Source organism: Macaca fascicularis, chromosome 2 (genome assembly GCF_037993035.2).
Source record: "Macaca fascicularis isolate 582-1 chromosome 2, T2T-MFA8v1.1".
In the NCBI taxonomy this organism is placed as follows: Eukaryota; Metazoa; Chordata; class Mammalia; order Primates; family Cercopithecidae; genus Macaca; species Macaca fascicularis.
Window position 1 is genome coordinate 120,040,160 of NC_088376.1, and position 24,984 is coordinate 120,065,143.

At 43.2% G+C, this 24,984-nt stretch overlaps 1 protein-coding gene across 11 annotated transcripts in view; it reads right to left on the reverse strand.

The window, feature by feature from the left end:
- Positions 1 to 24,984, reverse strand: part of ARHGEF3 (Rho guanine nucleotide exchange factor 3) — a 347,163-nt gene that overhangs the window by 222,272 nt on the left and 99,907 nt on the right. For 8 of the 11 annotated variants that reach the window (XM_074032546.1, XM_045386029.3, XM_005547439.5 and 5 more), the window contains one exon: positions 10,412 to 10,478. The exons of the other annotated variants lie outside the window; for them this stretch is intronic. In XM_074032546.1, coding sequence (XP_073888647.1) covers positions 10,412 to 10,447 — 36 coding nt within the window. In that variant the 5' untranslated portion in view covers positions 10,448 to 10,478. The remainder of the gene's footprint in view (positions 1 to 10,411; positions 10,479 to 24,984) is intronic. 11 annotated transcript variants of the gene reach the window in all.

A 24,984-nucleotide genomic window follows, 5' to 3' on the forward strand; every position in this document is an offset into this window, starting at 1 on the left:
CATCTGGCTAATTTTTGTACTTTTAGTAGAGACAGGGTTTTGTCATGTTGGCCAGGCTGGTCTCAAACTCCTGACCTCAAGTGATCCACCCGCCTGGGCCTCCCAAAGTGCTGGGATTACAGACGTGAGCCACGACGCCCGGCCCACAGCACATATTCAGTGAAACACCCCGATGTGTTCTAAGACCTGAAACTTTTAATATAAGCCTCCTCTTGCTTGTGGAACATTGTGATTGTGGAAGGAGTTCTTTTTCAATTATTCTAAATTTATTGTTTTGCTAATTATAAAGGCAATACACACTCTCTTTAAAAAAAATTCAGACTTAAAGTATGTAACACAACAGTTCCCTGGGACTTCGTCTACTCCATATTGTTGTTCAACAGTGACAATACTTTTTTCTATGTATATATTAATATATTTTCTCCCTATAAGAAGGGATCACTTTAGTTTTTATGGTTTTAATTTGCTTTTCTTTAGTGATGGTTTAAATCCTATAAACATATGCTTTACATTATATGCCTCTGCATCAATTGCACTTGTTACAATCATCACATTATTGAGAACACAGGCTCTGAAACCAGACTGACTGGGTTCAAAAGCTACATCCACGACTTAATTGCTGTGGGTGTTTGGGGATGATTCTGGTAGAAGTTTTCCTGTTTGAAAACTGAGGATAATAATAATGTTGACTAAATAGTGGTGTGGGGGAATGTGATTACTTGCAAAGTACTAGGAGCAGTAGCTAGCACATTCCAAAGGATAATAAATGAAATACATTATTATTGCTATTGTTTTTATGATAGGAATATCTCATTTTATTGCACTTTGCTTTATTGCACTTTGCAGGTATTGTGTTTTTTACAAACTGAAGGTTTGTGGTAAACCTGCACTGAGCAAGTCTATCAGTGCCATTTTTTCTAACAGTGTGTGCTCAGTTCACATCTCTGCATCACACTTTGTTCATTCAAAATTCAATAGTTCAAACTTTTTCATTATTACATATCTGTTATGGTGATCTCTGATCAGTCATCTTTGATGTTACTATTGTAATTGTTTTGGGGTGCCACGAACCATCCTCATATAAGATGGTGAGCTTAATCAATAAATGTGTGTGTTCTGACTGCTCTATCAACCAACCATCCCATCTCTCTCCCTCTCCTCAGGCCTCCCTATTCCCTGAGACACACTAATATTGAAATTAGGCCATTTAATAACCCTAGAATGGTCTCTAAGTGCTAGAGTGAAAGGAAGAGTTGCCTGTCTCTCACTTTAAGTCAAAAGCTAGAAATGATTAAGCTTAGTGAGGAAGGCAGGTCCAAAGTTGACGCAGGCTGAAAGTTAGGCCTATTGTACCCAACAGCCAAGTTGTAAACGCAAAGGAAAAGTTCTTGAAGGAAATTGAAAGTGCTACTCCAGTGAACACATAAAAAGATAAGAAAGCAAAACAGCCTTATCGCTAGTAGGGAGAAAGTTTGAGTGGTGTGGATAAAAGATCAAACCAGCCATAACATTCCTTTAAGCCAAAGCCTGATCCAGAGCAAGGCCCTAACTCTCTTCAATTCTATGAAGGTGTGAGGAAGCTGCAGAAGAAAAGTTTGAAGCTAACAGGGGTTGGTTAGTTCATGAGGTTTAAGAAGCTGTCTTCATAACTTAAAAGTGCAAGATGAAGCAGCAAGTCCTGATGCAGAAGCTGCAGCAAGCTATCCAGAAGATCTGGCTATGATAATCGATAAAGGTGGTGACACTAAACAACAGATTTTCAACGTAGATGAAAAAGCCTTATCTTGGAAAAAGATGCCAGCTAGAGTTTTCCCAGCTAGAGAGAAGTCAATGTTTGGCTTCAAAGCTTCAAAGGACAGGATGACTTTCTTATTAGGAGCTAAGGCAGTTGGTGACTTTAAGTTGAAACCAATGCTCATTGACCATTCTGAAAATCCCAGGGCCCTTAAGAATGATGCTAAATCTACTTTGCCTGTGCTCTATAAAGGGAACAACAAAGCCTGGATGACAGCACATCTGTTTGCAGGATGATTTACTGAATATTTTAAGCCCACTCTTGAGACTTACTGCTCAGAAAGAAAGATTCCTTTTAAAATATTACTGCTCACTGACAATGCACCTGGTCACCCAAGAGCTTCGATAGAGCTGCACAAGGAGATTAATGCTGTTTTCATGCCTGCTTACTCAACATCAATTCTGCAGCCCATGGATAGAGGAGTCATTTTGACTTTCAAGTTTGTTATTTAAAAAATACATCTCTTTAGGTCAGGCATGGTGGTTCACGACTGTAATCCCAGTTCTTTGGGAGACCGAGGCAGGCAAATCACTTGAAGTCAGGAATTCAAGACTAGTCTGACCAACACGGTAAAACCCCATCTCTACTAAAAATACAAAAATTAGCCAGGTGTGGTAGCGCTCATCTACAATCCCAGCTACTCGGGAGGCTGAGGCAGGAGAATTGCTTGAACCAGGGAGGCAGAGGTGCAGTGAGCCAAGATCGCGCCACTGCACTCCAGCCTGGGCAACAGAAAGAGATTCCGACTCAAAAAAAAAAAAAAAATCTCTTTGGGAGGCTGAGGCGGGTGGATCACTTGAGGTCAGGAGTTCGAGACCAGCCTGGCCACATGGTGAAACCCCATCTCTACTAAAAACACTAACATTAGCCAGGCATGATGGCAGATGCCTATAATCCCAGCTACTCAGGCGGCTGAGGCAGGAGAATTGCTTGAACCCAAAAGGTGGAGGTTGCAGGGAGCCGAGATCACTCCACTGCACTCCAGCTTGGATGACAGAGCAAGATTCCATCTCAAAACAAAATGCAAAAACAAAAACAAAACAAACCAAAAACATCTCTTAAGGCTATAGCTGCCATAGACAGTGTTTCCTCTGGTGGCTGTGGGCAAAGTAACTTGAAAATCTTCTGTAAAGGATTCACCATTCTAAATGCCATTAAGAACACTCATGATTCACAGGCAGAGGTCAAAATGCCAACATTAACAGGACTTGGGAAGAAGCTGATTCCAACACTCATGGATGACACTGAGGGGTTTAAGACTTCCGTGGAGGAAGTCACTGCAGATGTGAAAATAGCAAGAGAACTAGAATTAGAAGTAGAGCCTGAAAATGTGACTGAATTGCTGCAATCTCATGATAAAGCTTGAACAGATGAGTCGCTTTTTAAGGATGAGCAAAGAAAGTGGTTTCTTTTTTTTTTTTTTTTTTTTTTTTGAGATAAAGTCTCATTTTATTGCTCAGGCTGGAATGCAGTGATGCTATCTCAGCGCACTACAACCTCTGCCTCCGGGTAAAAGCAATTCTCCTGCCTCAGCCTCCTGAGGCTGGTCTCCTGGTCACCCAAGAGCTTCGATAGAGCTGCACAAGGAGATTAATGCTATTTTCATGCCTGCTAACTCAACATCAATTCAGGTTCAAATCCTAGCTTACCTGTTGTGTGACTCTGGGCAAGTTATTCCCTTCTCTAAACCTCTGTGTGGTAGGCAAAATTTTAAGATGGTCTCCAAGATTCCCATCCTCTAGTGTGTACACCTTGTATAATCCTCTGCCCTTGGGTGCAAACAGAATCTAGAAATGTCATGGGATACCACCCCCATGATTGGGTAACTAATCATTGGCTTTTAGATCATCAAGGTAGAGATTATCTGAGTGGGCCTAATCTAGTCCGATGAGCCCTTAAAAGGAATTTGGCTCTTCCTCAAGTCAGAGAGATCTGAAGCATGAATGGATGTGATGTGAGGGAGATTCTCCATTGCTGATTTTGAAGATGACATGGCAAGCTCTCTGAGAGCCACCCCAAGCTGACAGCCAGCAAGGAAATAAGAACCTCCTGACAACCACAAGGAACTGAATTCTTCCAACAGCCCAAATGAACTTGGAAGAAGACCCCAGGCCTCAGATGAAACTCTAGCCCTGACTGACAGCTTGATTTCAGTCTCACGAGATCTTGGGCAGAGAACTCACACCATGCCCTAACTTCTAATCCACAGAACTCCAAGCTAATGAACAGCTGCTGTTTAAGCTGATAAATTTATAATAATTTGTTACTCAGCAACAGAATATTAAGGTAGCGTATTTTCTCATTTATAAAATGAGGATGAGGCTGAAACTACACTCACCTCTTAAGACTTTTCTGAGAAGTAATATATGCACAAAGTGCTCAACACAGTGCTTGGTAAAATGTAAGTGAACTCTAGGGCTTAGACACCTGGGATAAACGAAGTTATTGCTATTGTTTTAGTAATTACCATTACAAAATTGGGGTAACAAATCATTTTTTCATACATCTAGTAGGGAAGATTAAAAGGTTTAAAATAAAGTCCAAGAGGGTAAAGGAAATCAAAAGGGATTCTGGGTAATGAAAAGTTTAAAAAGATCTTTTAAAAAGTTCTTCACGTCTAACCTCCTTTGGGGACAAGGTATGTGTGATCGGCCTTGTTTTAAAGAGGTAATATACTCTAACGGCCTGCATTCAAAGGCTGACTCTGCCAATTACTACACCTGTACTTTAGGCAAATAGCATGGGTGGGGCTCAGTTTCCCCATCTTTGGAGTGGGAATAGATACTATCTACCATGCAGGACTGCCACAGCCTGGCCTGGGGCTGACGTTCACTCAACAAAAGTAAATGCACAAACTGAGACTGCAAGAGAAATGAAAGGCTTGCTGGCTTCTTTTGCAGTGTAGAGATGGTAAAGCCACAATACATGCTGACCTGGCCTGGTGTGTTGTGAGCATTAGAGACTCTGTCACTTTACTGAGTTGTGAATTTCAGAGCAACTCTCCATCTGACCTTCAAGAAACATTCGGCTACAATGAGGTTTTGGCAACTGACTTCTTTACATGCAGAATAGAATGGGTCAAGGAACTGTGGAGAAGGTTCAGGACCTCTTGTCAAAAGACAAGGTTCTAGTCCTGATCTCACCATTGTGAGTGACCCTTAGGAGTGGGCTCCACTATTTTCTGGCTGTCTGGGAACTAGACTCTCCCTTTTGGTAGCAATACCAAACTCTTTCTTTGAGCAGCTGCCCCTTCTCCACCTTAAGTGGCTCTAGTGAGGCTACCAGTTACAGAGCCCTGTCCACCTGGCCCCCTGACTATGGATGGAAGCACATGACCAAGGCCTGTCCAATCATAGTACCCCATCTTCTTGACCATAGTGATTGGCCAAGGCATAGCTATGTGACCCAAGCCCAGACAATCAGAGTCCTAACTGGGATTTCATATGTGGATCCTGGAAGCAAATCTCTTTCCTCTGGAAATGTGTGACTATTTATGGTCATTCTGTTCCTTCAAAAACATCCATCTGCGGTAGGAGAAGACAAACCAAGAGAGTGGCAAAGCTAAGAAAAGGAGTACACCTGGAAACAGCTGTGCCTGAAGCTTACCCGCCTCAGTTTCCCTAAGTCACATGAGCAACCAATTCCCTTTATACTTGAGCTAGTTTTAACTGAGTTTCTATCACTTATAACCCAGAGTCCTGACTAATATACAAGGTCTCGTTTTCTTCATGTAAATATTAAAAGGTTGGGGCTACAATGTCCAAAGTTGCTTCTAAGCCCCAGAGTCTAGAAAATCTTCTCAAACGGACTAGACAAAAGTAAAGATCAGGCACTGGAGAAGGAGACAAGACAAAAAGGGCTCTGAAATTTGGTCCATATTTAATTAAAACCTCAGTTCTGGCACCTAAAGTAATGCCTTGTTCATAGCAGGTCCTGGTTAAGCATTTCCTAGTTAACTTACAGGCAATGGCAGGAGCTGTGCTCCAGAGACTTTCACAGCTCTAGGGTGTGTGTCTTCCCTGAGCCTCAGTGTCTCCACCCCAGCCCAACAGGAGGAGCTGCAGCAAATATTTTCACAAGGAAGGGTGGAAATTCTGAATTCTGAGCTCAGCACTGCCCCAACCAGATGGGAGCAGATGTGCAGTGAGTACCTGATGGAGAAGCTGCCTCACAGCAAGACACCCCCCAGTCCCTCCTCCCTCAGCCTTCTCATTCCTCCCATTCTGTGATGGTCTTCTCTTACTGTTCCTTCCACGTCCACTGCAGCCCAAACCATCCTCTCTGCTTCTCTTGGTGAATGCATCTGCAGCATCTATGGGTCTGGTTGAGTGGTGGGCACAGTGCCACACCTTGCTCAGGAGGGTGGGGAAATCCTGGAGGGTTGGTAACACCCAGGGCCTCTGTCTCCTTAGACAAGCATGGGAACTGAAGGGCAGAATGCACCCTGCAATTAATGAAGATGACAATCCGGGAAAGGGCTAAACCACTTGGTAAGGAGAGGGGATGTGTAATATGAGTGTCAACAGCCTTTTCTGAGCCTCTCTACAGCCAAACACTCCAGCAAAAAAAGAAAAACACAAATGCAACTCCTAATGTCTGAGGACTAATGGAGGTCTGCAGGGAAGACAAAGACGGGGTGCAATACAACTCACTCAGCAAGACTTTCTTTAAAGTTTTTTGAAATCTCTCTCTCTTCTTCTCCCAAAAAGTCTGCTCCTCAGCCACCCAGATCTTGCCTACCAGCTTCTCCCACTGTACCTCTCCTCGAGAGCAATGTGGTTCCTTCTTCTCTTGCCTTTTCCAAACCATTGCTCACTATCACCTCTTCCCCCGCCCCATTCCCTTAAATTCACAACTGCCTAGGACCTCGGTGAACAAACACTGGATCCTTTCTTTTTTTTTTTTCTTTTCTTTTTGTTTTCTTGAGACAAGGTCTCTCTTTGTAGCCCAAGCTAGAGTGTGGAGGTGCAACCATCGCTCCCTGCAGGCTTAAGCTCCTAGGCTCAAGTGGTCCTCCCACCTCAGCTTCCCTGGTAGCTTGGACTACAGGCACAGGTCACCACGCCCAGCTAATTTGGGGGTTTGTTTTTGTATTTGTTTTGCAGAGACAGGGTCGTGCTTTGTTGCCCAGGCTGGTCTTGAACTCCTGGGCTCAAGTGATTCTCCTGCCTCAGCCTCCCAAAGTGCTGGGATTACAGGCATGAGCCACTGCGCCCAGCCTGGATCCCTTTTCTTTGCGAGCTAAAGAGGAATAAAATTGCAAATGCTTATAATACAATGGTTTTCTCCAACACATATATAAATGTGGAAAATTTGCTAGCATGGAAAATTTGCTAGCATGGAGATTCTGAAACCTTCCTTTCTAAATAAAGAAGAAAGCAGAGTGTTCACAGAAAGTGTACCCTGCCCTAGAACAGCATGTACATCCTGGCCTAACAGACCTGGGAGTCAGATTTCATTACAGAAGATGTGTCAGCTAGATGATGCCTCACACGTCTTCATCCTGACATGCTGCATCCTTCTCGTTCTTCAATTTTATTTACCATAATGACAATTACAAAGTGCGTCCTGGCTGGGAGTAAGGGTGTTTCCACTTGGTTGGGTTCCCTTCCCCAATCCCCGACCATGTCACTGTGGATTACACTCTGAGGCAAAGAGAGATCAGTTTTGGCCAAGGAGGAATCTGGCCTTTGGCCAGGCCCTGAACTGTCTCCCTCTGGTATATCTTGATGTCAGTTTGTCTAGTTTTATCAATAGGCCTCAGGGCCCAGAAGAAATCAAGGCAAGGACAGGAGATCAAGATAAATGTCACAAATGGCCTAACCACCTAACTGACAACTTTTGCTGTTTGGGAAAATCTTGTGAGCTAGCTAAGAATTTGAGGGCTGAACCTGAAGTCAACATTGCATTGAATTCTGAAACCTACTTGGTTGCAATTAGCCAGGGACAGGGTTGGTGTTTTTTTTGTTTGGTTGGTTGGTTGGTTTTTTCTGCAGTGAATTACTACTATTTTATTTTATTTTATTTTATTTTATTTTATTTATTTTATTTTATTTTATTTTAATTTAATTTAATTTTATTTTTTATTGCGACAGAGTCTTGCTATGTTGCCCAGATTAGACTCAGACTCCTAGGCTCAAGCAATCCTCCTGCCTAATCTTCCTGAGTCCCTAAGATTACAGGTGTGTACCACGGTGCCCAGCACATTAATGTGACTGTTGTGTTAGAGAGATTTGGCAAGGGTGGGGCAAACAGAGGGTCACTTAAACCAAGTATGTCTCTAACAGGTCCTTTTGAGTAACAAGGTCTATAAACCAGAGTTGTGCTAAAAAATTCACAGAACATTTTTCAAGGGAAAACAGTTGAAGAGGTCTCGTGGCCATAGGTGGGGTAATCAATTGTCCCAGTTAGCCTGGTTCCAGGGAGTTTCCTGATGTGCAGGACTTTCAGTGCTCAACCCAGGACAGTCCCTGGGCAAACCTGGATGGTTGGTCACTCTACATGTACCCACAAGCCTTGGCTAATGACCACTGTCGGAGCAGAAGGGGAGCAATACTGAAGGGAGGATGGATAGGGCAAGCACTGAAAACAAAGACCTTCAAAAAGGCTAACTCGCTCACAAGAGATCTAACTTCTCTATAGCTCAAAATTGGCTGTTAATGTCAACTATTCCAAAGTGCATACAATCTACTTGGTCAACAAGGGGTTTCATGATCAATGACTTTGGGAAATGCTACAAACTCCACCAATTCTCCTTATGGAGTCTCCACGTACATCAACACATCAAAGGCTCTGAGAAGCCCTGCAGTAGTGAGCATATTTAGTTTAATACACTCAGTATGTCCCAAATAGATATGACCACACAAGCCTTTTTTTTCACTTAATGGTTATGATCACACAACTGGATACACTTTGAGAAATGGAGATCCTATCCCCAAAACCATAAATGACTTAGGAAGTGCACAACTTGCATTCAGTAAGACACGCACATCTATTTCAGAAGTCAACACATGTCTCTTTGTATTCAATAAAAAGCTTACTGTAACCTGAGCTAAAATAGTTCCATGATCTATATTTATTTTTAATAAGACACTTGGAGAAAATGACTGAGATCTATACAGGATTTTAAAGTGTGACTAGAACCAGTCAGAACAGTATTAAAAAGACTAAAGACCTGAACTTGAAATCCAATCTAAAGATAACATGTGGATGGATGCAAGAAAGATATTTGGTGTCAGATGGATATAAGAAAGGTATTCATTCATTCCATTCATTCATCTAACAAATTAATTAAGCATACATGTTCTAGGCACTGTGCTAGGCCCAGAGATACAGTAGTGAACAAGAGAGAGAAAGGCTGCTACATTCTTCATGCCTGAGTCTTCCAATCTTAAATTTCAGTAAGGACTAACTAAGCACAATAGTAAGAAACTGCAAGGGTACATAGGAGATTCGGGAACTCAAATTCAGGAGGTGGTCATGAGGGCTTCTTCCCAGAGGAGGTGATGTCAAGGCTGAGACCCAGTAGGTGAAGGGGGTGGGCCAAGAGCAGTGTGTGTAGGAGCGTGGTGCTGGGCAAAGAGAGTGCTCTAGGCAGAAGGAACATGTGCAAAGGCCTGGAGGTGAAAAAGAGCTCAGAGCATTCTCTACAGATGCAAGTTTTGCTCCTGAGGTTAGCGCTAGAACTCACTTTAGCACACAGCAGGACCTCCATACACTGTGGCTATTATTATTATTACTATCACTATTCTCCTGAGGAAGACAACCTTGCATCAGGAAGTTCAATCTGACCCTTCCTATACCTCTGTATCTCTCAAGCAAGGTTGATTGCTTTGTGCTTCATCGAATTTTATGATTCCTAAAATCTGTTTAAAGATTATAGACTTCTCCTTCTGGAAAACAAAGCTCCCTGTGAAGGCATAAATCTACAGATTAATAAACTGTACATTTCTGATTTCTTTTTTCCTTCATTGTACACTGGTTCCCTCCAGGGTCCAAAGAAAACAGCCCCCATGCCTGCCTCAGCAACCTTGACACTTCTTGACTTCTTTGCAAGATGCTTCCTACAGTCCAAGACCTTCAGGGCAGGTGAATGTCAGCAGAAGCTTATTGGGCCACCTAAATTTTTTTTTTCTTTAATTTTAGCTAGAGTCTCGCTCTGTTGCACAGGCTGGAGTGCAGTGGCATGATTTCAGCTCACCACAACCTCCGCCTCCTGGGCTCAAGTGATCCTCCTGCCTCAGCCTCCTGAGTAGCTAGGACTACAGGCACACGCCACCATGCCCAGCTAATTTTCATATTTTTTTGTAGAGTAGGGGCTTCGCCATGTTGCCTAGGCTGGTCTCAAACTCCTAGGCTCAAGCGATCCTCCCACCTTGGCCTCCCAAAGTGCTGGGATTACAGGCGTGAGTTACCACACCTGGTCGCCACGTGGAGTTTTTACTTAACCCACAACCACTGATTGAAATGTGACTTCCCCAAGTGGTAAAGCACAGACGCTCTCTTGATGGAAACTTTGATTAGTAAAACCAACCCTGACAGTGTCTGTTCTGGAAGCCAGAGCATGTATCCATAATAGGACATTTAACAGCAGGGGCTACCCAGGGCAACACTTACCCCTCTGAAATTCCAGGCTTTAGGAGAGGGAAACATGGGAAAATTGTTTTGCCACTGCCGTTTAGGCCTAGAAGAGAAAAGACAATGTATTCATTATTCAGTGGTTGGATATTCAGAGGAAGTCACTGGTTTCAAATGCAGGTTTATCAAAAAGAGAGATGCCTCAAGAAATGGCCCAAACAAGGTGGCTGGAGTTTTCAACAGCTCTGCAATCTTCAGCAGCCAAATTCACCCCAAACTCCTTCTCAGTTCCCCAGCAGGAAAGCCCCAGCGTGCCTTAAAATAGCCCTTCATCTGTACGAAATAAAATAAAATCTAACACGCAACCTGGATGCAATCAAAAAGTCAGACCAGACTCCCAATCTTTGTCTTGAATTTTCACACGGACACAATTCCCACATGGACACTATCAGGAGATGTATAGCTTCAGCTCAGCCTGGAACTCTCCCTTGTCACACAGACATGCTGGGGAGTTCCAACAAGGGGTACATTTGAGCTCCAGGTTTTTAAAGGAACCATTAACGGGACATTTAGCCCCTGCCTAACAGGTGCTGAAACTGGTTTCCTTACCTGTTAACCTCTCAACATGCATCAATTTCCTTAGAGGCAATGGACACAGCTTCAAGACAGACCAGCACGGAGACTCCAGGCACACCAGAAGCACCTTATTTCGGTCTCCCAAATTGAATCAAATTTTGTAGCTGACAATATAACTACAGGAATACCTTTTTCAATATTTTTACAGATAAATTACTCCCCTAAAACATGTAATGTCTGTCAATATGGATATTCAGATTTCATGTTTGCTAAAAAGCATCTCTGAAAAGCATCCACCTTGGACTTTTCCTGAGACTTTAGTCACTGATGTACCAAAAGGTTGGCCAGGCTCAGTGGCTCGCATCTGTAATCCCAGCACTTTGGGAGGCCGAGGCAGGCAGATCACTTGAGGTCAGGAATTCAAGACTAGCTTGGCCAACATGGTGAAACCCCATCTCTACTAAAAATACAGAAATTAGCCAGGCGTGGTGACGGGCACCTGTAATCCCAGCTACTTGGGAGGCAGAGGTTGCGGTGAGCCGAGATTGCACCACTGCATTCCAGCCTGGGTGACAGAGCGAGACTCCATCTCAGAAACAAACAAACAAAACCCCAAAATGTTGGTTACACAATAGTCACTTTTACCTTGACCTGTCTGCTGTAATCAGCAATAATGCAAGGCAGAAAGCATGTAGTGACCAGTGTACAGGCTTTGTAGTATGTCAGACCTGAGTAAAAATCTTGATTGGCTCTACCATACAAAAGAGACAAAATACAAGGTAATTACAATAAGAGGAGCAACTAACTGATATTGAGCACTTTAAAAAGCATATACTAATATTTTACATAGTTAATCTCATGACTCTCACCCTGTGAGTTAGTATACATTATTATACCCATTTTACAGATAAGAACACTGAGGCAAGCCTAGGGATATTAAGTGCTTTGATTCTGATCACACAGATGAAATCAGCATTCTGTTCGTAGTTGTCTGACCTCAAATCCCATGGTGTTTATTAGCTTTGTGACTCTGAACACGAGGCTTAATTTCTTGAACTTTGGTTTCCTTATGTGCAAAACAGGGGAAATATTACCCTCTGTGTTGAATCAGGATGAGATGAGGACTCTAACTCTGGTTCTGTCATTAATAAGTTTTCACCAGCTGTCAGCATGGTGCCCCCATCCCCCTTTCTCTCTCAACACCTGCCTCCAAGAACAGCATTCAACCCAGGGTGCAGGGCTGACACAGAAGGGCCAGGGCAACTCACCAAAACTATGGGAACTCCCACCTGATGTGCCTTTAAATCAGGCCCCCTCCTGCCTCACCCTTCTCTTCACCCACACATAAGCAATAAAAACCCAGGCTAATAACACCACAAGACAGAGAACATGTGGGTGGTTATTTATGTTTCATACCCTTCTCCATTAAATTACATGTTGGCCTAAGTCCTTCTGAAAATAAATGTCTGTTTTAAAACAAAATTTTTGGATTTCAACAATACTTCTCCCTGGATACCATTCCCTTCCCTCTCAGTCATAACTGGGCTTTGCTTTCCTAATTATTTGATGGAATTCATTGCTTCTAAAGTAACAATATATACTAGAACATTCTGAGTAAATGTGTCCTTGTCTTATACGTTGCAATCCACAGATCATACATAATGTTAATTGTCACAATAATTAACACAGATTCAGTTACTGATGTGCCCAGGACTAAGCACTTTAGGTACTCTAATAAGTCTCAAAATAACCTTATAAGGTAGCTTATTATGTTATAATGTAAATATATGACATACAGACAGCATTATAATGGTGTTATATAACATTTTATACACAATATATTATAATGCATTACATACATTTAAATAAATAACCTTATAATTTTATATAACATTATGTAATATGATATAATGGGAACATTATCACTACTGCATTTTATAGATGAGATAAACTGAGGTTAAACCACATGCCAGAAGTCACACAGCTATTAGCTGGGTAGCCAAGTTGGGATTCAAACCCAGACGTGTCTGATTCCAGATCCCGAGGATGCAATCCCTCTCACGTGAAAAGAAGCCCCACCAAACAGGGCAAAGCATACCTCTGAAAGAAAGCTGCCTGGGGGTTCCTTGTGGGAGGGCAGCAGCTTAGCAGGGCTTCCCACCATCAGGCCTCACAGCCAGAGAAAAAGCATCAGAGCAAATCTGTCCATTCAGGACACTGTTGGGCAACTTAGGTGTCCCTGTGTCAGCTGGAGAAGCGGCCAGGAGACCTACTGAGAGAAGGGCTGTCCCTGATTGTTAGCTCCCACCTTCCTCTCATCCCACCACCATTCAGACTTCCAGTCATTCACATTAGCTACAGTCCCTTTTAACAATTCTAGATCAGGCACAAGACTCATGCCTGTAATCCCAGCACTTTGGGAGGCCAAGGTGGGAGGATCACTTGAAGCCAAGAGTTCAAGACCAGCCTGGGCAACATAGGAAGACACCATCTCTACTGAAAAAAAAAAAAAAATTCGCTGGGCATCGTGGTGCCCGGCTGTAGTCCCAACTACTTGGGAGGCTGAAGTAGGAAGATTGCTTAAGCCCAGAAGTTTGAGGTTGCAATGAGCTATGATCATATTACTGCCCTCCAGCCTGGGTGACAGAGTGAGACCCTGTCTCTAAAATTAAATTTTTAAAAATTATATCCTGATATCATAACAGCCTCCTGATAGTTTCCTCTCCTCCCCAAACACTAGCACCCAGGTGGCTTTAATGGACAGAGTCAGGGAAGGAGAACCATACTGAGAAGGCTTCTTGATGAAGTTGGTGAGGGACCCTAGCGGCATAAAGTGCACCATCACGGAAGCACCAATGCCAGGTCCTCACCAAAGGAGGGGCCTCTCAGTCCTGGGTATATTTCTTCTGTTGTAGAAGTGTATTTTGCACAATCAGCAAAAGTCCAAGTGAGAAAATAGCACTTGGTGCTGCAGGTGTCCCAGACACAAAGACATTCAGCTGAGCTTCTGAACAAGGCTTGGAGGGCTTGTCTATCGTCTCTGTCCAACCCTCAGGCTCCTCATGTGAGCAGGCTGTGCATGGTGTAAACACATGGTTACAAAGCACAGCCTTCTGTCTGGGCAGCATTTCCCAGTGTCTCACAGATGTCACAAGGATAAGTATGACCACCTCCATAGAGGGATTCATGGGAAAGCCAGGGATGGGTGAGCAGCAAGAAACTTACAAGATTGTTGGAGGAGTTGGAGTTGGAGGGCTGCTATCGTGGAGAGAGGTTGCAACCCTACGAAAGGTGGGAAAAAAAGCCACAAGCCCCCCACCCTTGGGAAAGCTCATAATAGAAATGGAGAAATGCCCACAGCAGTAGAGAAAAATCAGGATTCAAGGTTCAGTTAGGGAATGATCTCAAATTCAAGTGTATGTGTCTGGAATCAAACAGAATAAGGTCAGTAGCAAGAGGCCTTAGGGTTAGTGCAGAATTTATTTTCCCACCATGCAGAAACAAATGTGACTTTCTCGTCACCTTGAGAAGAGGTTTAGCGACCACTTATAGAACAGCTCCTTAGTATGGGTTCAGAATTGAACATGTATTTAGACTGATCCTGCTGTCTGGGCACTGAGTGGGGCTCAGAACGTGGTGTTTAGGGAAGAGCCAGCTTGGGTTTCTAATAGTGGCTCCCTCCCTTTCTTGGTGGGGGACTTCAAGCAAGTTACCTACTCTCTACTCCCCCTGAGCCTCCATTTTCTTATCTGTAAAGTGGAGCTAATAATCCCTTTTCACAAAATTGAAGGATTAAATTCATGTACTTAAAAAAAAAAATGGTTAGCAGGGAGTCTGGCGCTCAGTAGGTACTCAAATTAGCTATTATCATTATGAGAAGACTCCTTCTTTAACCCAGTAAGGGTAAATGTTAGTTACCATTATCATTGGTGAGGCTCGTATTAGAGGGCCAATGAAATTTACATCTCACTCTTAAGGACTGGATAAAATATACACAAAATAAAACAAAGGCTTCAATGTGTTACGAATATTTGTTTTAGATAACAACATGGCCACAAATCTGGACATGAGGTAACCATGAAAAGAGACTTCTCTTTTCTACTCTAATTTTCTAACTCCACTTTCCCTTCTCAAAGACTACCACCTTTGTCAGCAAGTTGTATGTTTTAAATATTTTACTGTTTGAATTCTTAATTCAGAACATCTTGCTAAGGAAACTTCTTCTTCTTTTCTCTTGTTTTACCTCTCTCTATCCATCAGAACAATTGTAGCATTACTAGAAAAATCAAACAGCTATACTTTTTAAGAGAAATCTGTGCTGAATGTGGTACCACCTGTGCCAGGTATTTTTGTTCTGATTGAACCACTTAAGAAGATAATGGCTTCTTTCACTTAAACATCTTTTTAGTTTCTGTTTTTAGGACATAGTTGATGAGAGACTGGCAGGTGTTTAGCCAGGTGAAGACCCAATTATTTGTGGAGAAACTCACGGTGAAGTGGTAGTTTGCAGAATAGAAAGCTCATCACTTTGGCCTGTCTCTTGAACAAAGGGACCTCCAAATAATGTTTCTGTGGCTCACTGAGTCACACTCAGCTTCATTCTACTCATCCCATGGCTGCAACTCCAACTCTTTATTTCCTCACAAATTATGGGAAAAAAAAAAAAAAATCACAGAGGCTGCACGTGGTGGCTCACGACTGTAATCCCAGCACTTTGGAAGGCTGAGGCAGGCAGATCACCTGAGGTCAGGAGTTGGAGACAAGCCTGGAAAACATGGTAAAACCCATCTCCATAAATAAATAAATAAATAAATAAATAAATAAATAAATAAATAAATAAAAATGCAGAAATTAGCTGTGCATGGCGGTGCGCACCTGTAGTCCCAGCTACTCAGGAGGCTGAGGCATGAGAATCACTTGAACCTGGGAGGCAGGGAGCTGAGATCATGCCACTGCACTCCAGCCTGGGTGTCAGCGAGACTGTCTCAAGAAAAATTAAAAAAAAAGAATCACAGAACCTCAGAAATGGTCAGCTGGTACAATTTCTCAGTCACTAGTTGAATCCTCTTTGCAGCAGTCCTGCTGAGAATGGCCCCTTAAAGACAGCCCTCACCTTTGAAGAATGGGTCTGTACTCTACTCATGGGAGCTCACCCACTAATTTATTCACCAATATTATTGAGCAGCTACTATACGTCAGGCATGGTGCTAGACATTAGAGATCAGCAGTGGACAAGAAATTCAGTTCCTGCTTTCATGTCCTCACAGGATATTCAGATCCACCCTCTTCCCCTCCAAAAAATTACAACATGGCAAATCGCTTTTTTTTAAGTGGTAGTGAGGAGTGCCGCAGTGACTCAACCAAAATTTGAAGAGCCAGAAAGACCTCCCAGAGAAAATGAGGCCTCTCTGAGACCTAACAGGGAAGAAGGACTCAACAGGTAATGAGAAAAGGGAAAAGTAGGCCAAGCCAAAGGAAAACCATACTAAAAAGGCAGAAGGTGAAAAGACGAACAAAATAGACATTAAATAGACAGAACTGGCCAAGTTCAAAAACGGGTGGAAAGGACTCTAATAAATACTGTTATGAATAAGGTCATATAACTACAGATTCAATAGCAATTAAAATTTAAAGCTTCCCAGTGCTTTGGGTGGTCAAGGAAGGAGGATCACTTGAGGCCAGGAGTTCTAGACCAACTTGGGCAGCATAGCAAAACCAAATCTACAAAAAAAATTTTTTTTTTTTAATTAACCAGGCATGGTAGCATGAGCCTGTAATCCCAGCTACTCAGCAGGCTGAGGTGGGAGGACTGCTTGAGCCTAGGAGTTCAAGACTGCAGTCAGGCATGATAATGTCACTGCACTCTAATCTGGGCAACCATCATAAGTCCCCATTTTAACAAATAAATAAAAACTACAAGAAGAATGTTATCAATACTTTTATGGTATTAAATTTGAAAACTTAAAGAAAATGCAGAAATCCCTAGGAAAATATGACTTATAAAAACTGTCCCAAGAAGAAATAGAAAGCCTGAACAGCCTTATAATTAATAAAGAAATGAGAGAAAACATCAGGCCCAGACAGTTTAAATAATGGATTCCATCAAACTTTCCAAAGAAAAAACAAAAACCAGATCATTCCAATCTTATACAAACTGTTTTATAGAAGATAAAAATCATCAAGAGTTAAGTGGTAAATAAAGGAGAATATGGCACATGTGAAGAACTGGAAGAAGTATGACAACTTTAATGTTTGTTGACAAGGAAGTAGATTAAATGAAACTACCATCTTTTTTTATTTTTGAGACAGAGTCTCGCTCTTGTTGCCCAGGCTGGAGTGCAATGGCGCAATCTCGGCTCACTGCAACCTCCATCTCCTGGGTTCAAGCGATTCTCCTGCCTCAGCCTCCCAACTAGCTAGGATTACAGGCATGCACCACCATGCCCAGCTAATTTTGTATTTTTAGTAGAGACGGGATTTCTCCATGTTGGTTAGGCTGGTCTCAAACTCCTGACCTCAGGTGGTCTGCCTGCCTCGGCCTCCCAAAGTGCTGGGATTACGGGCGTGAGCCACCACACAGGGCCCTTTTTTTTTTTTTTAAGTACAGCATTATTCAATTGAAATATCATGTAAGCCACATATGTAATTTTTCTATTATATATATGTGTGTGTGTGTGTGTGTGTGTATATATATATATGTACATATATTTATATTTTGAGACATGGTCTTGCTCTGTTGCCCAGGCTGGAATATAGTGGCATGATCATGGCTCACTGCAGCCTTGAACTCCCCAGCTCAAGTGATACTACCGCCTCAGTCTCCTGAGACTACAGGCACACACCAGCATACCTAGCTTTTTTTTTTTTTTTTTCTGTAGAGATGGGGTCTCCCTATGTTACCCAGGATGGTCTTGAACTCTTGGGCTCAAGCAATCTTCCAGCCTCAGCCTCCCAAAGTGCTGGGATTACAGGTATGAGCCACCACACCCAGCCTATTAGTCACATTTTAAAAATAAAAAGGAATAGATAAGTTTAGTTTTAATAGTATAGTTTATTTAACCCAGTGTATCCAGATACTATTAAACACATAATCAATAGGAAAAAGGCATTAGAGATACTTTATTTTTTTTTCATACCAAGTCTTCAAAATGCAATGTGTATTTTACACTTATGACACATCTTCATTGGCACCAGCCATGTTTTAAGTGCTCAGTTGCCACATGTGGCATGTGGCCATCATATTGAACAGCACAGTTATAGAAAAATAAGGCACTCTGGCTGGGCGCGGTGGCTCAAGCCTGTAATCCCAGCACTTTGGGAGGCCGAGACGGGTGGATCACGAGGTCAGGAGATCGAGACCATCCTGGCTAACACGGTGAAACCCCGTCTCTACTAAAAAAAATACAAAAAACTAGCCGGGTGAGTTGGCAGGCGCCTGTAGTCCCAGCTACTCAGGAGGCTAAGGCAGGAGAATGGCCTAAACCCGGGAGGCGGAGCTTGCAGTGAGCTGAGATCCGGCTACTGCACTCCAGCCCGGGCGACAGAGCGAGACTCTGTCTCAAAAAAAAAAAAAAAAAGAAAAAGAAAAATAAGGCACTCCTTTTCCAAGAACCTCTGACTGTGAAAGTCCACTGCTCCATGTCTTAGCAGTTGGTGACAACCAAAATGCATAAATTGAGAATCCCTGCTAAAAACGAGGCATCCTCTAAAAGGATCTTAGTGTCCATCTGAATTCAGAAACATCAAAAGGACAAAATATTTTACAAAGGCTTTAGAGAGGTAGTACTATATCTGTAAATACCAAATCATCTTTAGGTCACAAATGTATAAAGATCTATTTGAACAAAGCAACAAATGAAATTCTTCCCCCAAATAGGGAATATCTCAAACACATACATGTGCATAGTTTCCAAATAATATAGAACTACTCTATTCAAACCAATTCCAGAATTAACTAGAGAAAAGATTGAAATGATTTTTTAAATCCATGAAATTATATTGTATTTGTAGTTCCTCTTCTGTAAAATGCTTGTTCAGGTCATTTGCTCATTTATATAAAGAGGTGTTTTTTTTCTTATTGATTGATCAATAAGAATTTTTCATATATTCAGGATATAGCAAGTAGCAATGTGTCTGGCACATGGCTGGTACTATAATAACCCTATTGAAAAGGTACATATGAGGGCCGGGCGCAGTGGCTCATGCCTGTAATCCCAGCACTTTGGGAGGTGGAGGCGGGCGGATCACAAGGTCAGGAGATCGAGACCATCCTGGCCAACATGGTGAAATCTCATCTCTACTAAAAATACAAAAATTAGCTGGGCATGGTGGTGCGTGCCTGTAATTCCAGCTACTCAGGAGGCTGAGGCAGGAGAATTGCTTGAACCAGGGACCGAGATCGCGCCACTGCACTCCAGTCTGGTGACAGAGCGAGACTCCATCTCAAAAAAAGAAAAAGAAAAAAGAAAAGGTACGTATGAAACGTTCATCAACTAATGAATAAACAAAATGTGATATATCCACACAACAGAATATTATTCAACCATAAAAAAAGAATGAAGTACTGATACATGCCACCCCGTGGAAGAATCTTGAAAACATGCAAAGTGAAAGAAACTAGACACAAGGAATACATATTATATGATTCCATTTATGTGAAATGTCCAGAATAGACAAATCCATAGAGTCGGAAGGTAGATTAGCTCCAGAAGCTGGGGGAAGAGGAAGAATGAGGTGACTGCTTAATGAGTATGCAGACTCCTTTTGGGATGATGAAAAGGTTCTGGAATTCAATAGTGGTGATGGGCACAACCTTGTGAATGTACTTAATGCCACCGAATTATACATTTTTAAATGGTTAAAATGGTAAATACGGTAATGGTTTAAATGGTTACACTGGTAATATTTTATGTGTATCCTACCACAATTTTTGAAAAGTGAGGGTGAAATAAAAATATTTTCAGGCAAAATAAAAGACACATATTTAATGGAAAAAAATCCTCATGGAAAAATGATGTGAAATAAAATCCTATTAACTACTCCAGAAGAGAAAATTCAGTAAATAAGCTGAGAAAGCAAGCATTTTAATGCAGCCTGGGATTTGACAGAAGCGGCTTAGTGGTGGAGTTTCATCAGTACTTGTGAGAAATCAGTCCTACACGTCTGTTTCTGAGACATATATTTACTTGAGTCACTCAACGATGATAAGAATTCCCACACCTTCTGGCGTTCTCCACGTCCTCCCACACCCACCCCCACACTGTCTCTGTGCTCAGAGATTCAGCAGCAACAGCTGGTCTGTCTTCTGCTCCCACTTAAGAGCCATTTTGCTGTGTTCCCCTTTTGTATTTTAGTTTCCTGCAAAGCTTGTATCTTTAGAACAACTTTTCATGCGTGCAATCTCCCAGAAGGAGAACTGCAATGGTGACTGTCAGTGCCTCCTGAGTCCTGCCATACAGGGGCGGCTTGGCCCAGCAATTAAGAGCACAGAAGCTGGAGCTGGCTCTGCAACTCACCAGCTGTGTAGCGCTGGACAAGTGACTTAACATCTCTGATCCCTAGTTCCTCCATCTGTAAAATGAAGGTACTAACAAGACCCCCTCTCACAGGGCTGTTGTGAGGAGTAGAGGAGTTAATATACGTAAAGCTCTTAGTGACTGGAGCACAGAAGGGACCCTGTAAGAGAGCCCTCTTCCAGGGGACGAGCTCTGGAAAGCCATGGATTATCTGGTTTAGACTCGCTGCTGTCACTGCACTCCTTGCAGCAAATAGGAGCTTAATAAATAATGAGAATGAATTCATGGTGCGGCCTCTCAGTAAGTCTGTGGTCACCAATACACAGGGAAGCCTTCTATACACGATGAAAGAACATGAATACAACATACGCACTTCAGAGAGAGACAGAGAAGAACATCCATAGTGGAAGCCATCTCATGGAGTCTTCTAAGTAGCCGGCAGGGACCCAAAGCAAGCCTGACATGAGGCTGTGGATCTGTATTCACCCCAGTCATCTCCTTTTCCCCAGGCCTCTCTCAGGCCAAACTGGATCCTAAATAAGCATTTTTGGAACAAAAAGGCCCTCAAATGCCAACCAACTTCTCAGTCTGGTCTGGAGCTATCCAAATGAACAGCATTGAAGAGGATACCAGCCATGAGAGATTTAATGAGAGATGGACAGTCAGGCGCCAACATGACCCCTTCCCCAGGGCTTTTAAGAGCACTTTGGGTTAAGGCCGGGTACAGTGGCTCATGCCTGTAATCCCAGCACTTTGGGAGGCCGAGGCAGGTGGATCATGAGGTCAGGAGATTGAGACCATCCTGGCTAACACAGTAAAACCCTGTCTCTAAAATACAAAAAAAAAAAAAAAAAAATTAGCAGGCATGGTGGCAGGCGCCTGTAGTCCCAGCTACTCGGGAGGCTGAAGCAGGAGAATGGCATGAACCCGGGAGGTGGAGCTTGCAGTGAGCCAAGATCGCCCACTGCACTCCAGCCTGGGTGACACAGCGAGACTCCATCTCAAAAAAAAAAAAAAAAGCACTTTGGGTTATGTATGATTTTCACCTTACTAACCCCAGCTGGTGTGGTTCCCTTTTCTCCTCATCCAGGAGAGAGTATCTGGCCTACAGCACATTCATACCCCAGACACTCCTGAGAGACCCTATCTCATCCTAACAAACGCACCAAGATTCCTGCCTAGTTCCTCATTTCAAGTCCATGGATTGCTCATTCACATTTCTGTGTGTTAGTCAGCTACCATAAACACTTCTAGAGCAAATTCAGGCCACCAGAGAGAGAGAGAACAGTAACCTAGGGTGGTCAAAAGCATGGGCTCTGCAGTCTCCAAGACCTGGTGGGTTCAAGCCCAAGTCCATCAAATTACTTTGGACAGCTTATACAACTTTCCCAGTCTTCAGCTTCCAACTTGAAAATGGATATGATAAGACTTAGACCTCCTACGGTTGCTTTGAGAAGTAAATACGTAATTCCTATAAAGCACTGTGCCGACTACCTGGTTCATACCGAGCCCATAACAAATGTTAACTTTAAACATTTGCTGAGTGTCTACCATGTGCCAGGCATTGTTTTAGGCATAGGGATACAGCAGAGGACAAAATATACTTCCTCTTCTCTCAGAGCTTACATTAGAAGGTGATAAATTCTATGGAGGAGGACAAAGCAGGGTGGGGGATCAGGGGGTGGTGGGAGTGGCTGATATTTAATATGGAGTGGCCAGGGCAGGCTTCTCCCTGCAAGAGCTGGGAGCCTGTCTTAGGTGGACAGGACAGCACATGCAAAGTTCCTGGGGCACGGCTGAGGGGCAGCAAGACCAATATGGCTGGAGTGGGCTAAGCAGTGAGCAAGAGTGGAGAGTCACAGAAGGAGCTGAAACCAGATGACAAGGGTCTCACAGATTACTTCAAGGTCTCTGGATTTTAGTCCAGGGGAGACAGGAGGCCACTGGTGGATTCTGAGCAGAAAACAAACCTGACCTAAGTTTTAAAAGGATTGCTCTCAATGTTGTATGGAGACAGCAGCTCTAGGTGGCGAGACAGGGGCAGGAAGGAGGTGAGGACGTTCCTACGGTGGCCCAGGTGAGGGACGGCAGGGACTTGGATCAAGATGGTGGCAGTGGGAGTGGTGAGGAGTAAGTGGAATGATGAACACATTTTTTCTTTTTTTTTTTGAGACAGAGTCTCGCTTTGTTGCCCAGGCTGGAGTGCAGTGGCACAATCTCGGCTCACTGCAAGCTCTGCCTCCCAGGTTCACACCATTCTCCTGCCTCAGCCTCCCAAGTACCTGGGACTACAGGTGCGTGCCACCACGCCTGGCTAATTTTTTTGTATTTTTAGTAGAGACAGGATTTCACACTGTTAGCCAGACTGGCCTCGATCTCCTGACCTTGTGATCCGCCCGCCTCGGCCTCCCAAAGTGCTGGGATTACAGGCATGAGCCACCGCGCCTGGCATGATGAACATATTTGAAGGCAGGAATAACACGATCTACTGTGGATTAAGTACAGAAGGTGAAATAAGAGCAGTAAAGGATGCTCTAAAGAAGTTTAGCCTGAACAATGAGAAGATAGCGAGGGGCTATGGGAAGAGCAGGTTTGGGGACAAAAATCAAGAGCAGGCATATAACATTGGAATAGTATGGACCTCCAAATGGAGATGTGGAATTAGCTGCTAAATATAAGGAGCGTGTTTTCAGAAATCATCAGCTTACAGATATGAGAGGAGCCCCATGGTAGGAGGAAAACCGTAAGAGGGACAACACGGAGGCCAAGTAAAGAGAGTGCTTCAAAGAGGGAGACTCTACTATTTCACCAAGCAGGAGGATGGAGAGGTGCCCACCGAATTTGGCAAAGCAGAGATCCCTGGTGACTTGACAAGAAAACATTAGTGAAATGGAGAAAGAGAGCTTAGAGATTCTTGTCCAAAGATACCTAGGAAGCATTATTTGTATAAAATATACATTGACAGAGAGCTTAGGTATTGGTCAGTCCACTGGAGTAATTAAAATATGAGCTCCAACCAGACTAGGCAACACAGCGAAAGCCTGTCTCTACAAAAAATACAAAAAGTAGACAGTTGTGGCGGTGCATACCTGTAGTCCCAGCTACTTGGGAGGCTGAGGTGGGAGGACTGCTTGTGCCCAGGAGGTGGAGGTTGCAGTGAGCTATGATCACACCACTGCACTCAAGCCTGGGTGACAGAGCGAGACTCTGTCTCCAATATATGTACATATTGACACTTCTTTTCAACAATAAAGATAGTGTATGATATATGTACAAGAGGACAGGCACTTCATTATCTTTTCAACATTTTATCCCCACTCTATAGACATATGGTAGATGCTCAATAACTATTTGTAAGACTTTTTTGAACTTTCTTGACATCTGCAGCCAAATGGTACAGGCCAATGGGAAATTTCCATCCCTAACAGTATGGTGTGGAAGACAATGAGGAATATACTATACTAGTTATACAAATATCAAATTTTTCATGCTCTTCCCTTAACTAAAGAAACTAAAATTAACACTACTTGGTATTTCTTCAGCATACACACACAAAAAAAGTGTTTCCCAGTTACCACCTCATTGGCATTCTGATCTGCATCATCAGCGGATAGATGGCAGCACCAAACTTCAAACATCTAAGCTCACTGTCAGCTGGTCTAATTAGCAAAAATTACAGAACATTTTTGAAGGGATGTCTTGTAACAGAGGTCTTTTGGAAATCTAATTTAAGAAAATCAGTTTTCCATTTTCAAAATGCTGACCCGCAAATGTTTCTGAAGTGTCCAGGAGTTGCTTTTAAAAGCAAAGGGATCGTTCTCCCTCTCCCCTCCCGCTGCCCCCCAACATCCATCTGAATCATCGCACGTTTTCAATGGGAAAGGCTTCATTACATCCTAAGGAAATCCACATCCTGCACCTCCAGGTCACAGCCTGGCAGAGAGCAGCCTCATGTCCCTCCGGAAAGGATAATTAGTTTTCTACCCTTTAATCAAGGAGCAGCAGATTGTTATTTTTCTAAAGTTTTGCCTGGGGAGAGCCTGTTCTTTCCCGAGAGTATATTTTTCTACCCAGCACTCCTTGTTTGTGCTCTACCTTCCCACGCACCGACTCTGAGGGCCCCTCCTTCTTGTTTGAAATGAGACCAAAGCTCTCCACTGATGAGACGGATGTGGGATCTGGTCATGGGCTCCCTAACTCATGAGCACCACTGCCCGTTATCATATGGACTGGGGGTATCCTCAATCTCTCTATCATAGAGAATGTTGTCAAGGGTTCGCTGTTTAAAAAGAATCAGTTCTGGCTGAGCGCAGTGGCTCACACCTGTAATGCCATCACTTTGGGAGGCTGAGGCAGGTGGATCATTTGAGGTCAGGAGTTTGAGACCAGCCTGGTCAACGTGGTGAAACTCCATCTCTACTAAAAATACAAAAATTAGCTGAGCATGGTGGTGCTCACCTGTAGTCCCAGCTACTCGGGAGGCTGAGGCAGGGGAATCGCTTGAACCCGGGAGGTGGAGGT